Here is a 14,101-nt window from a genome sequence, read left to right as displayed (position 1 = left end):
CAGGGACAACTGTATGTATGGCATGGGAAGGGGGCTGCTGTTCAAGAAACATGTTAAAAGCAGCACTGGATTTTTGTCCACATGAGCTGGTCATGTGGTTTTCCAGACTGTGGCCAATGTCAGCAAAAGTTTGACACGTTGACATTTGGCAATCATTTGGGGATGATGACTATAATATAAACCTTGCAGCATATTTTGGGACTCATTTATCCTCTCTCCCCAAATCAAAGCTTTTGAAATTAATTTCTTATTCTTTTAAAAAGAAATCAAGTTATAAAACAAATCTGGCATTTCCAATGGGGAATGAAACTATGCAGCAACCTTGAGCCCAGGTGAATCTGGAGCAGCCAGCCAGGATCTTTCCATTCAGAGAGGTGTACACCAGCTACACCCAGGCAGCACGTTGGAGCATGCACCAGAGCCTCAGGGAGAGTAAGGGTGACCTGGGAAAGAGGCAGGGCTATCCCCTGAGCCAGCACATGTGCTTGCCATCTTCATCGGCCCAAGCCCCACCCTGCCTCTATTGAAATAAAAAAGTGCGTTCTCATTGACTTCAAGAACATGGAGATCTAAATTACAAAAGAGTAGCAAGTGCCAGACTTCAATAATGAAGACTACACCATGTCTTGCGTGGGAAGGAAGGTATAGCATGTTTTGCATGATGGTATCCAAGCCATGGGACATGTATTACACTGGAGAAGATCATGATCCTCTAAAGAAACACACTGCTCCTATGCAGAATGTAGCTATTTCAAAAGCAATGTTACAGAATCCTGTAATTTTAGTCTGAAGATTCCCAGAAAGCAACTTGTGGACATTTATCTTTGTAAGGCTGGCATACCTTTGTAAGGCTGGCGTACCTGAGGAGGGGTCTGTGAGTTCAAGTGCTCTTGGGTGGCATGGCTGGAGGGGGACAGCACCACCATCCACTGCGGTGATTGCTGATTGTCGCTTCTTTTTCTGCTCTAGCACCTTCCTGCCCTCTCCCCACCAGCCAGATAGTGGGTACACTTGTTCACTTGCTTCAGTGGAAGGCTGAGAGAGAGAGAGAGAGAGAGAGAGAGAGAGAGAGAGAGAGAACTAGTAGAATTATCATAGAATGAGCAATGGACAGGCACGGCTGGTTATTCCATGAGGCCAGCTGAGGTGGTTGCCTCATGTAACAGATTGTTGAGTGCCCACCACTGTCCACTTTCCTCCTTTTCCTCCCACTACCTAGATCAGAAAAGGAAGAGGCAGGTGGTGCAGAAGAGGAATAGAGGCTCGCACATCCCCAAGTAAGGAGGGGGGAATGACAACATTGGACATGCTTTCTCAGGCTCTGGAAGGTCTTGGGCCTGTCCTGGTAACTGGTATAGGAAGAAGACAGGCACTGAAGGAAAAAGAGATTGATGATTTATATAGGCCTGTGAACGATGACTACTTAGCATTATTGAAGTGCATTTTCAGAGTTCATGAACATTCTACAATGTTACAACAGCCCTGAAAAGTCAACCAGTATACTTTTTTTTATACTATAGATTGTGAGACGGAGGGCCAAACCGGATGTGAAATACATAATTATTACACTTTAAAACAGCAGCAACAGATTGGACTATATCCCAATCTATACTGTGGTGCAAAGGTCAGGGGTGGGAGTTTAGACCTTTATTCTTCTGTTTCCCTGCTGAAAATACCTCCTGTTGCAGTCATTTAACTGTAAAAATGCAATTTTCTGAAAATTCGCTTGCACATTTAGGGCTAAATTTGTACTTTGGGATGTGATTTTTTTTTAAGTAGGAAAGTAACTCAGAAGTAAAAGGTTAAGCACTCCTTACCTTCCCTTCATGCCCAGCAGCGGTGTCCTTACTTCTTTGTAGACCTGGAACAGTGACACATGGCATTACCCCCCTTCCGTAATTGGCGGTGACGTGATGATGTCACCATATCACTGCCAATTAGTTCTAGCTTGTGAGCCGCACCTCAGAGTAGCTGCTTTTTTGCCCATCTCCAAGTTCTTCAGCCGCTAGGCCACTGTAGAGTTTGGAGTGAAGAAGTGGCTGCTCCAAATTTGGCCAAGTCAGTCCACAGGAAGCGGCGCAGCTGAAGACAGCCAAGGTGGAGCAAGGGTGACACCCATCAAGGAGGGGTGTCACCCTTTCTCATCCCTCTTCAACCCTTCTGAGCCCACCTGACTTGACCCAAGGCACTTCTTTCCACTTCAGAACGGAGCTGCCATCTCGTGTTTCATCAACAACAACAACAGTATTTATATACCGCTTTTCAACAAAAAGTTCACAAAGCGGTTTACAGAGAAAATCAAATATCTAATGGCTCCCTGTCCCAAAAGGGCTCACAATCTAAAAAGATGCCAAGGAATACCAGCAGACAGCCACTAGAATAGACAGTGCTGGGGTGAGGTGGGCCAGTTACTCTCCCCCTGCTAAATAAAAGAGGAGCACCCACTTGAAAAAGTGCCTCTTACCCAGTTAGCAGGGGTTTCATGTGACACTCTCTCCTGCTTGGCACTCATGGCAGACCACCCAGTGTCCCCCACTTGCTGCGCCACTGTTGCCAAGGTACCAATTTAAATCAGGTCACTATGCAACCATTATAGTTAATTGAAAACAAATCCCAAATCAGACAATGACGCATATAACATCACATTTAATTTGTCCCGAAGGGAACACTAACTTTCCTAAGGCCACCTCGGTCACTCTGTGAAGTTAACTGCTGACTTGAAATTTTAACTGGAAAGTCCACAGAGTACATTCTTGGGCACTGCTCTCCAGCAGTATTTCCCAGGAACCAAATTTCTCCTCAGAGAACATAAGATCCTGGAGCATAACAAGGAAAGGTGGGTGGACCTGCCTGCCGTTGTGACTTTATAAAAATTAAAATATGCATTGCTTGGCTGAGGGATATCATCTTGGGGAAAACCCCACAGGTGGTATATATGTAGGAAGGAACACCCCAGGAGGAAACCCCCTCACCAAGATTTCCTCATTACTGCATTGCTCTGACAGTTGCTATGTTCATGGAAAGCCACAAGGCCAGCCCCCAGCAATGCAAGCATCTGTGACATGTACATCCTGTCTGTTCTTTTTTCTCTCTGTGGTCAACCTCAGTCAGGACCAATAATATATGTACATCTCTAGTTGCATACAGTGTGATTAACATCCTTGGCAGCATAACATTTTCATGAAATGATGGCTTGGTTGGTGGGTGTATTCTTGAATGCTCAGCACTGGAAGGGGAAAACATTTTTGAGGGGTTCTTCAAAAATATGAATATGGTCTTCAAAAAATTTTTGAGGAGGAGGAGGAGGAGGGGAGAAACCTGAGATTCTTTTTCTTAACCCCCTCCCCCAGTTCAGCAGTCTTGTAATGACTTGGATCATCCCAAGTCACTACAATGCACTTAAGCATAGAAGCAATGTTGCCAAAATGTGTGTGTGATCTAAAGGCACAAAACATCTCCGTGACAAATAGGCTTTCTATTTTCTCACCCAATTACATTAAGGACCTAAGGAAACTACTGGATCTAGATATGCCTCTGGAGCACCAAGTCTGGAATTCTTGAAGGCTCCGTCACTTTTGGACATAGCTAACCTTGCAATGCAGACAAATGTTTCTTTAACTTCCAGGCTTGACTACTGCAATGGACTCTGTGCAGGGCTGCCCTTGATGACAACTTGGATGCTTAAGCTAATGGAGAACACTGCTGCATCCCTTTTAATGGGAGCAGACAGATGAGTGCAAATGCCTGTTTTGCATCAACTACACTGGCTACATGCTTACTTCCATGCCAGTTCAAGGTGTCAGTTTGAAGCCATACGCAGCCCATCACCCACATTATATAGCCTCCCCCTGTATCTGCCCAGCCACCAGCTGTGATCAAATCATCAGGCCCTGCTTGCTATTCTGTTGCTGCATTGGATTAAGATAGTAGCAGATCAGAGCAGGGCCTTTACCACTGCTAACCTCAACCTGTGATCTGTCCTGCCTGAAGAGGCAAAGAAGTCTTCATCTTTGCAGAGTTTTCCAAGGGTTCAAAATGTCTCTATTCCATTTAATTGCTATTTAATTGTTTCAGTGGCTTGGGCAGTTAATTGTTAGCTTGGGGAAGGGGTTAAGTTTAGTGATACAGTTGTATTGCTGATTTTATTTTTTATTACTCATTTGGAGACATTTGGTTTATAAAAGTCTTAAATAGAAAATAAATCCAAATGCTTGGAATTCAACCTTTCCTACTCGTGGGCTTCTCAGAGACAGCTGGGGGGGTTGTGGACACTGGGAGGAACAGGATGCAGGACGAGATGGGCCTGTATGTTGATCCAGCAAGACTTTCCTTAAGTAATGGAATTCAGTACAGTCCTCTGTTCTGCATAATGTTGGAGTACTTGGACACACTTCAGCAGACCTATAGATTTGGTTTAGTGACAGCAGGGCAAGTAGTGGTTTGCCCCTCCACACTGATCTAATGAACTCTGAAAGGTCCCTGAAAATTTGTTCGGGCAGAATTTCAGCCACAGCCTAGTTCTTATACCCCTCTTGGCCCCAACAACCCTTCCCAGGCATCATCCCTTTACTGAGAAGTGAAAAAACTTATAGAAAGATCCCTTGAGCCTGAGACAGTATTATCTCACCATCCATTTCCACATGGTGTGTTCACAATGGGGAGCCTCTTGGAGTTTCATTTCAAGGGCCTTTAGTTCCAAGGGCTTCTGCTTGTATGGTTAACCTGCTATATTTGGATAAGAGGGACAAAGTCACTCTCTTCTGCTTTACTTGCAATGTCACCTCTCTCCCAGAGCATTTAGGAGCAAGGAACAACTTTTAGTCAATAAATGACTTGCAGGATGATGCTCAAGTGGGTCACCCTTGTCCTGCACAAGTCACTTACTGACAGCAGTATTGACACAGGCAAACCAATGTCTTGTGCTCGAGTTGGAACCTAAACTTGGCACAAGATGAGCAATTTCCTTGTCTCAATCCAGGGCACTGAGGTCCTAATATAATCAGCTGCCATTTCAGCAGGCCTCTAATCCCACTGAATGATAAGTCAGCTTCCACTCAGAATTCCACCATAATTTTAACTCTAGAGTAGAGAACCTCTCAGGTGCCATGTAGCATCAGCCCCTGCATGCTGACAAAAATACAGAAAATCTTTTATCATTGTCCCAAATGGATTCTTCAACTACAAAGAGACAGTACTCATGTTCCACAGGAAAAGAATTTTATTAAGTATTTTTTTAAACAACTACTTGACAGTTACTCTGATAAAAATATTTACAATATCTCCGCCTTCAAGGAGGTTCCAAAAATATAAACACTCTACCTCTCCCTAGAGGAAGAACAAAACACTCCCCTCATTAAAAAGAAAAACAGGAATACATTCATATTTCCTACTTTCTTTGTACTCAAGTAGTTTTACAAATAGACTTCTGAAACATTTTATTTTACATATCCATATAATATATATTTATATGTACACATTTATATTTATAACAGATTTTACAAATAAAGGCAACAACTGTGTACAATTTATTTTTAAATCAACAATAAAAATAAATGCTCAAACACAATCTGCAATCAAGCATAGTGCATTCTAGCAGTTGGTGCAATAGTGTAAGGAGAATTCATAGGGCCAGAGCTCTATGGATTTCTCAAAACTACTACGATGACACCCCCATACAACATTATTATTAAATAGCCTAATCAGAGGGAGTATTGTCATCAGCACAGAATATATTCTGTCTGGGGTAAATATTTAGGCTCATCAGGATCATGGCTTCTCATGCTTCTTTGGTGCTGTGATACACAACTGTGAGCACAGGAGGTACCCCAGGGAAAAGTGGGCACCTCTTTTCCAATGACATGCCAGCATTGACTACAGCTGTGCAAACTGCACAGCTCATGCTGGTCCTGATCAGTTGATGTGAACCAAAAAGAGACAACAGGGGGCTGTAGTACTCATTTGCAGGGAAATGAAATGCCAGAACAGCATGCCTGTGGCCAGCTCTGCCATCACCACCTGGGCAAGAGATCTGCCTTTCTTTCACTGAGAGCATACGGCTCACATTTCCCGTGATCCTTAATCCACTTTCAGGGATCAGCCTAACCAGGAGGCAGTACAAAGAAGCCTCTTTATGAATAGGAAATCTACTTCCTGCTTCCAAGTTCCATTGCTTTGAATGATTAAAAATGAGCTTTAGTTCAAACAAGGAATAAAATGAGGAGTGTTATTTTGACTTTTTGCTCCTTCTGCAATGCCCTGTCTCCTGAGCACCAGGAGAAAAGCAGAGGCAGTGGATTAGGGACCGCTCTTCGTTGGCCCTCCAGACACTTGTACAGCTAACGCTGGCAATGTGAGAGCTACCTGGGAAAGGCCGAGTCGACCACTGTCACATTTCTTACATTGTTCATTACGCTGTCTAAATGGACAACAGTTTTTACTGGTGTTTGGAAGAAAGTTACACACCAAACTATGGACACAAAACTCCCTTACATAACAGCCAGCTTTGGTTTTCTTCGAACACTGCAATATAGAATTGACATCAAGAGAACATAACTTGGTTGGCATTCTTGCAAATAGAACTGGATCCACAGAATAGCAGTTGATGGCAGACCATTTTCTCATAAACGTACCAGTCTAAAACCATTTTCTGGTAGCCAGAGCTGAACTGTCAGCTAATCTGTTCTCTTTCCCATAGATGAGTCCCAGAAATTCCTGTCCAGAAACTGGAAGATGCAACTTCTAGTGTGAGAAACAGGAATCTACAGGACATTTCCCCCTCCTCTCCAACTATCTCTAGCAGCTCAACTTACATAGAGTGGCACTTTAAGCTCATTCATTCATTTTTTAAATTGATTTTAAAAAAGAAAACTTCCAGGTAGCATCTAAAAGGAAAATATATATTATATATTCATCAGAAATTTGATGAGAAACCAGCCTCAAAATTTCCCTGAATCTTACTGTGCTCTATCAGCCAGTGACTACTAGCAATTTAACATCAATGGTTCATTGTCTGTGTATGTGCGTACACACATGTGCACCGCAGGCACACATGCATAATAAGTTGGAGATCTTGACTATTGGCAGCAAAAGAGGTGAAAGCCTGTCCCAGTTCTAGGCCCTTCCTTTGAAAAAACCTCATGAGAAGTATCACATTTTTGTATTCACAAACCCTAAATCAACCTATTGTTTTCATTTTTTTCACAGCTTCAGAATATAATCTCAGCCAAATTGGGCTGCAATCCTATGCATTTTCCTGGGAATAAGCCCTACTGAATTCAATGAGACTTACTTCTGAGTAGACATGCCTAGGATTGTGTGTACGTCGGGTGCTGCTCTGGAGGCAATAGAAAGTCAAAAGCGCATCAAAAACTTTATAAAAAATTTTTTAAAACAACCTTCCCTCTGTATAACTTACTAGGCCTTCTCTCAATTTTATGGCAATCAAAGCAAAGGAGAACTCTTACCTTCCCTACCCATAAATGACCAATGTTCTCCCCCACCAGTGGCGTCACTAGGGGGGTGCAGGCTACACTGGGTGACGTGCATGGGGGGGTGACACCATTACTGGTCAAAATTTTTAAAATCTTGGTATCTTTGAATAATACCATCATGTTATACATCATTAGATGAGTAAGTTCATGCAGAACGCAATGAAACCGTGTTGAAATATCTCTATCAAAAATTATAGCCAAAAATAAAACCAGTGGGGGTACATCACCACACCCACCACCCAGGGCATTGTCTCGCCCACTGCATGGGAGGAGGTCCATCATGGGAGTAATGTGCTGGCCTCCACCACCAAGTTACCCAAACCCTAGTGACTACTGGCCCCCACCACTCCTCAGTTCAGCTGGTTTAGAAAAAACACTATCCTGAAACAATCTCAAATTCAATCAAAAGAAGATTCCAGAGAAAAGTCATACAGCATTTACTCTTTGGTTTCCAAATTCAAAGGAGACATCTGCCTCAAAGCTTGAAGGAGAGCAGTAGAGTCCATGGGAGAATGGGAAGGTACTGGAGAAGGGAGTCGCTGAGGCATCAGCAATGGAGGAGAAATTTTATCTGGGTTCATTAACCCTGAAAGTGCTGCAGTGGAAGCTGGGAGGCTTGGATATAAGACAGGCACAGAGGCCGGATACCAACATTTCTCCAGCATAGGCAGGTAGGCGGTTGCCGACGGTGGAATCAAATAGAAAGGCAGGCACAGGGGAGGCTGGTGAGGGCCCAAAAAACTGCTCGAAGAGCCAAGAGCATCATTGTTAAAAGGCCCTTCATCCTCAGATATTTCCATCCTGGTCCTTTTGGCTGGCGGGTCCTCATTCTCTTGTTTGATAGAACTGATTCTGTCTTGAACAGTGTATTTGAGTTCAGTGTCCTTTTTAAAATACTGTGGGTCAGATTTAGAGTCACTTTTTTCCAGTTCTCCCCCATAACCACTGTCCGTGTCTGTGTCGCTACCACTCTGCTCTCCACTGGAGTGGGCAAAAGTTCTTTGAATCACAGGCACACAGTTTTTCCCATGTGCCTCAGAGGCTTTGGGAAAAGAGCCCGACTTTTCCTTCAAGTCCACAAGTTTAGGGGCTGCATCTCCAGGTTTCCTGCTGGCTCCACTCTGAAAAATCTCGGAGGCCATTCTGTGTAGGTGGCTGATGAGCTGGGAAGATTTCAGTTCCTTGCTGTTCTCGTGTTTTGCCACGTACTGCAGCACTTCTTTGGCACACATCTGGAAACCAGACCGAAACATCTCCTGGCTAGAATCAAGGCTCCTTGGGGGCAGTTCATCTGAGAAAACATCAAGAGAAGGTTGTTAGGAACTTAACACAGGCAGAAACTTTAAGTACAGATTAACCAGCAGTTATAGCCACATGACTCAAGACTTCGTAAAATCACTGGTAGTGGTCCAACACTGAAGAAAAAAACCTCAATTTGGGTAAATAGTGAATCACTAGATGTGAAATTCAAGTTATTCAGGCTTCCCTAAAGTCAACGGGAAATTTCCATTATACTGGAATTCCATATCTATCTAATAGGAACCTTTAAAGCTAACAAACAAAAGTAAAAGAAAACTTGTTTCTAATCACCCAAGCATTCAGAGGGATAGGTGGACATGCAATGAAACTACAAAGGTGTTACATACTAAATTCATTATTGCATCATTGCCAAGACTCGATTTTAGGGTTCAGTCGTGTGACTTGGCTTCAGTGAAAAGTGACAACTTAAGTGTGTTTAGGACAACAATCCTCAAACCACTTTAGACTTCAGGGGAACGAACAGTGAATCCTAAGCATATTTATGGACACAATGTAGAATTCAGTAGAACATAGTCCCTAGTGAACGTATTTAGGTTTGCAGCCCAAGTTACCTTAACTATAAATAGTGGACTAAGGTTTGGATGTGCCCCATCACATGGGGAATCTCCATACCATTCTACATGTTACAACCACAGCCTGGGTCACGAGTCACATGGAATCTCTTTGCAGAAAAGAGATTATATTCTAACCTCAAGAGTCAGGGCAATGGTAAGAAGAGAAGGATTGGCCTGGCAAAAAAGTTGCAAAAGTTGGGTAGCGAAGAGTTAAATGGTAGCAGAAGACCCAGAATAGGCAACAGATCTGGAGGAGCAGGCTCTATGCGGGACGTTGAAGGAGAGGGGAGTTTCTTGATAGTTAAGAGGTGATGAGGCTATTCCAGGCTTCTACGGTGCTGAAACACCATGTTGGGAAAAGGTGCCTCTGCCAAAAGACCTCTTGACCCGAAGGCAGTACAGAAGCTTGGCAGCCCAGCATTTTAAAAGCTGATCAAATTTCAAATAAAGAGCCTGTTTTAAATGAAAAGGACCAAGGGCTTAGATGAGAGGGCAAGGACCAAGTTTTATGTGCTTTCTTCCTACATAACTAGGGTGAGGAAGAAACTCTTACCCTAGTGTAGTTCCATGGAAACCCAAAGGACTAGTCCAGTACACACCATCAGAAAGCAATAATTTAAAATACATGTGCCGAAAGTAAGGTCACTACAATCACCAAGGCTTTCTTTTAGGAGAGCAGCAGGAGTAGAATACTCACCAGCATGTAAACCTTTCTGCAGGGCAATGATTTGCTGCTGCTGCTGCTCAATGAGACTGGTTAGTGCCTTCACATGTTTCAAAGTAAGTTCAAGAACAACTGCCTTTTCCAAATGTCCTAATGTCTGAAGGGAAGAAAAAAATAAAGTTAGTGTTAACACCACAAGAGGTTGTGTTTGTCTTAAATCAAGGGACCTGGTTTGATAGCTGCATAAACTATTGGGGGGTGAGATGAGCATGAAACAGGGTTGAAAATGACATACTACTCATCCAGTGAAACCTGTTGTTTTTATCTTGATCAAGAGCTATTTAAATGCATATATTTAAACAGTTTGTGCCCTGCTTTTCTCCCACACAGTAGGAGCACCCAAGGCGGCTGCATATATTAGGCAAGGGTTTAAAAAGTGTATATAAAGGCAGGTGGCACTGAAGGCTAACTTACAGATATTTTGGGGAAAAGAAACAAAACAGGGAAACGGAATGAGCAAAGGGACGTGTTTTTTGTGTCTGGCTGTGCTGAACATGGGATTCCAATAGAAGGTTTTCTAAATAGTGACAAAAAAGCAAAGACTTAAGAATTGAAGCAAAAATATTTCTCAAATGAAACCCAAATACTTTAGACTCTCTATCTCACACATTTTGAAAACAAATCACCATATATACACCAATGGTATAAGACAGGGGCCTCTAAACTTTTCAGCCAAAGGGCCACATCAAATATCTGGGACGGTGTCGAGGGCCAGAAAAAAAATATATATAAAATTTAAATAAATACATTAGAGATGGAACTTAGATGAATGACTGAAATGAATGAATGAATGGGCTCAAATGTCCAGGATTTCTCCAAGCACCAACACAGCCCAAGAAATAAAGCACACACACTTAAATGGACTCCCATTTCCCCACACCACAAGCACAACTCTGGTTGTGTTTGGTCAACTAGGCCAGAGGCTCTCAGAGGATCAGAGGCTGGCCACAGGCTGGACAGAAGCTCTCCTCAGGCCGCATTTGGCCCCTGAGCCTGGGTTTGGAGACCCCGGTATAAGACATTAAGAAATTTAATCACGTACAACAGGTTGCAAGGAGTCATGGTCTAAAAACTGTGGCTTTCACAGTTCACAAATCAGAACTCAAAGTGGGACCTGAAGCAACAGCAATAGGGACCACAAAATCCTAATTAATACCTATCAATTCAAGTGCAAAATCAATTTAAGCTTCCCCCAGTAAGTGTACAGCACAATCCCATGCATGTCTACTCAGAAGTTGAGTGCAATTGAGTTCAATGGGGCTTTTTCCCAGGTAAAGATGCTTAGTATTCCAGCCTTAATGAATTATCAGGTCCAATTCATGCACACAGGTTGTTAAGAAATAATCAGCTTGGCAACAAAAACTCAAAGACCAACAGGAGGTTCAAAGGGGCAAGTACCCCAAAAGCAGCTCTGTCCACTGCAGTACTCCTATAAACCCTCTAGATGGCACCTTGACCTGCACATAAATCCATTAAACCCAAAACACTCTTCACAGGGAAGAAGATTTTGGGCAGCAGCCAGATTTTCACTTACTGTAAGTTTGAGATGTTCTGGTAAAAGATCTTTAAGCTGCGCAATGCATTCATTAATCCTATCACGTCTTTTCTTCTCTATAAGCCTGTGAGGCAACTTATAGGTCTCCTGGAAATCAAATGGGGAAAAAATTAGCAAAATCCTCCAAAATACTTTAGGGCCAAATGTCATCTCAGAGGAGTTATGCATCTTGACCATACCCAGATACTTTGTGCAACAACTACTTAATTAATATTGTCAATGTATTTGGGCTACAGATATAAAGTTCACCTACCTACTAGGGAATAAGTTATCAAAACCAAAAAAAGCAGAATAAAAGTGTTGTAATAGTTTCCCATCCACCCACCTCAAAAACACATTATTAGAAATGGCACACTGGAAGACCTCTAAATAAATTCAAAGCTCCTTCCTAACATGTGTGTGACATATACCAAAATTACTATTCAGTATTAGAATCCCAAATGTGCATGAAACTATCTTAAATGGACACAAATTAGTAACTGTTTACTAATTAAACAGTTAGTAAAGGAGTAAGGAGGCAAAGAAATTTCTAAAAAAATCAAGAACGCTTTGATTTACCTTACTGTCATCGCCTCTTTTCAATCCTCTTCTGGGCTTGTAAACTTGGTACATATGAGCAAAATCTAACCTGTGGATTAGCAAAGCAAAAAAGCCATTGATTATTAATCTATCATATTAATTAATAAGATAACATTTCTCCCCAGCTTAAAAAGAAAGTAAAATAAAAGATGGTCTCTCAACAGAGACTGCTGTTCACAGGGGGCTGGAATACCCCCACCCCCCAAAAGAAACTTAGGCTACAATCCTATGCACACTTTCCTAGGAGTAAGTGCCATTGAACACAATGGCACTTACTGCTGGCTTTGCGCACTGGAGAGGACACTCTGCTCCATTCAGAGCGCGATACCACAGTCTCCCCAGACCGAAGGATGCCAACAGACAGGGGCATGCAGAGGATTGGGCTGTTGGTCGACCCTGCGTGCTTGCCTTACCCGGGCATTTCGTTGGGCTCCAGCGCAGGCAGCTTGCCCAGACAGGGAGGCGGCTGGGCACTGGGGATCCTCTCCATTTAAGCTGGACTTTCCGGGCTTCTTTTCCAGACCCTCCTGGAAGGGGGGTCAAGCTGGGTGGGGAGAAGGCGCCCCCTCTTCCTCCCACTGAAGCCCGAGAGAGAGAGACGGGCTGGATGGCCCTTCAGCAGCTGGGCAGCGTCCCTGGCAGGAAGGGAGCGGGTCTCGCGAGGAGCAGGGCAGGCGCGGCTCACCAGAGGCTGCGGCTGCCACTCATGCCCTCGCCGGCTGTCAAGGGGCGGCGAGCCGGAGCAGGCGAGCTGAGGAGTAAGTGCAAGGCTGCAGGCTGGGTTAAATGTGACCGAGTGGGTGGACTGCAGCTACGTGCTCAACCCTGTGACTCCAGGCACGTCTGGCTGCTGCCGCCACCGGAGGGAGGGAGGGAGGGAGGCAGGCAGGCAGGCAGGGAGGGGCGGGCCTGCCTGCCTGCCTCCCCATCACATGAGCCTCACGTGTTGGACAACGCTCCAGCAGCCCCCCCGCTGGCCACACAGGCAGCCGCCGGAACGTGGAGGGTGGCGAGCCTGCTCCTCTCCTGCCGCCGCCGCCCCATCGGGGCGCGCAGCCAGGGCGGTGTGCATCGCAGGCGGGGACGGCCAGAGGAGTCCCTGGCTGGGCACTGCTGCTGGTGCTCGCAAGCCAGCCTGCGAATGCTGCTCAGCCCAGCCCCTCCCTGAGCACTGGGTACGAGCCTAGCCACACTTACCTGGGACTGGGAGTGAACCCTATTGACTGTAATGGGACTTACTTCTGAGTAGACATGCATAGGATTGGGCTCTCGGGCTACAATCCCATCCACACTTTCCTGGGAGGAAGCCCCACTGACTATAATGGGACTGACTGCTGAGTAGACGTGCACAAGATTGGGCTCAGGCGTCTGTGATGCGGTTCTGAGGGAGGGAAGAGAACTTTGGCTACGATCCTATCCACACTTTCCTGGGAGTAAGCGCCACTGACTATAATGGGACTGTCTGCTGAGTAGACGTGCACAGGATTGGGCTCTTCATCCATGCTGGAAGGCATTTTGAACACGAAGTAGTTGGGAGTTACTGCACGGCTAAGGCTGTCATCCCAGGCACGTTTTCCTGGGAGTAAGCACCATTAACTGAAATGGGACTTACTTCTGAGTAGACAGGTATAGGCTTGGGCTTGAAACCGAACTAGAAAACCTATCTTAAAGCCCAATCCTATGCGGGTCTACTTAGAAGTAAGCCCCATTTCAGTCAATGGAGCTTACTCCCAGGTAAGTGTTGATAGGACTGCAGCTTTGGAGCCCAGTCCTATGCATGTCTACTCAGATATAAGTCCCATTATGGTCAGTGGCGCTTACTCCCAGGTAGGTGTGGATAGGATTACAGCCTTAGAGCCCAATCCTAGGCATGTCTACT

General features: G+C 44.5%; 1 protein-coding gene across 1 annotated transcript; it reads right to left on the bottom strand.

The window, feature by feature from the left end:
* Positions 1–5,200: 5,200 nt before the first annotated feature.
* On the bottom strand, positions 5,201–13,035 carry LOC136635968 (class E basic helix-loop-helix protein 40-like). Its single transcript, XM_066611023.1, has 5 exons — positions 12,636–13,035; positions 12,202–12,271; positions 11,623–11,730; positions 10,062–10,185; positions 5,201–8,781 (listed from the first exon to the last, which is right to left on the bottom strand). Exons 1-5 carry the CDS (start codon positions 12,710–12,712, stop codon positions 7,928–7,930), a joined length of 1,233 nt encoding a protein of 410 aa, XP_066467120.1. The 5' UTR covers positions 12,713–13,035; the 3' UTR covers positions 5,201–7,927.
* Between the last annotated feature and the right edge of the window lie 1,066 nt (positions 13,036–14,101).

This window comes from Tiliqua scincoides, unplaced genomic scaffold, assembly GCF_035046505.1.
Source record: "Tiliqua scincoides isolate rTilSci1 unplaced genomic scaffold, rTilSci1.hap2 HAP2_SCAFFOLD_180, whole genome shotgun sequence".
In the NCBI taxonomy this organism is placed as follows: Eukaryota; Metazoa; Chordata; class Lepidosauria; order Squamata; family Scincidae; genus Tiliqua; species Tiliqua scincoides.
The sequence above is the reverse complement of the archived record's forward strand: the minus strand, read 5'-3'. Positions and strand labels throughout refer to the sequence as shown.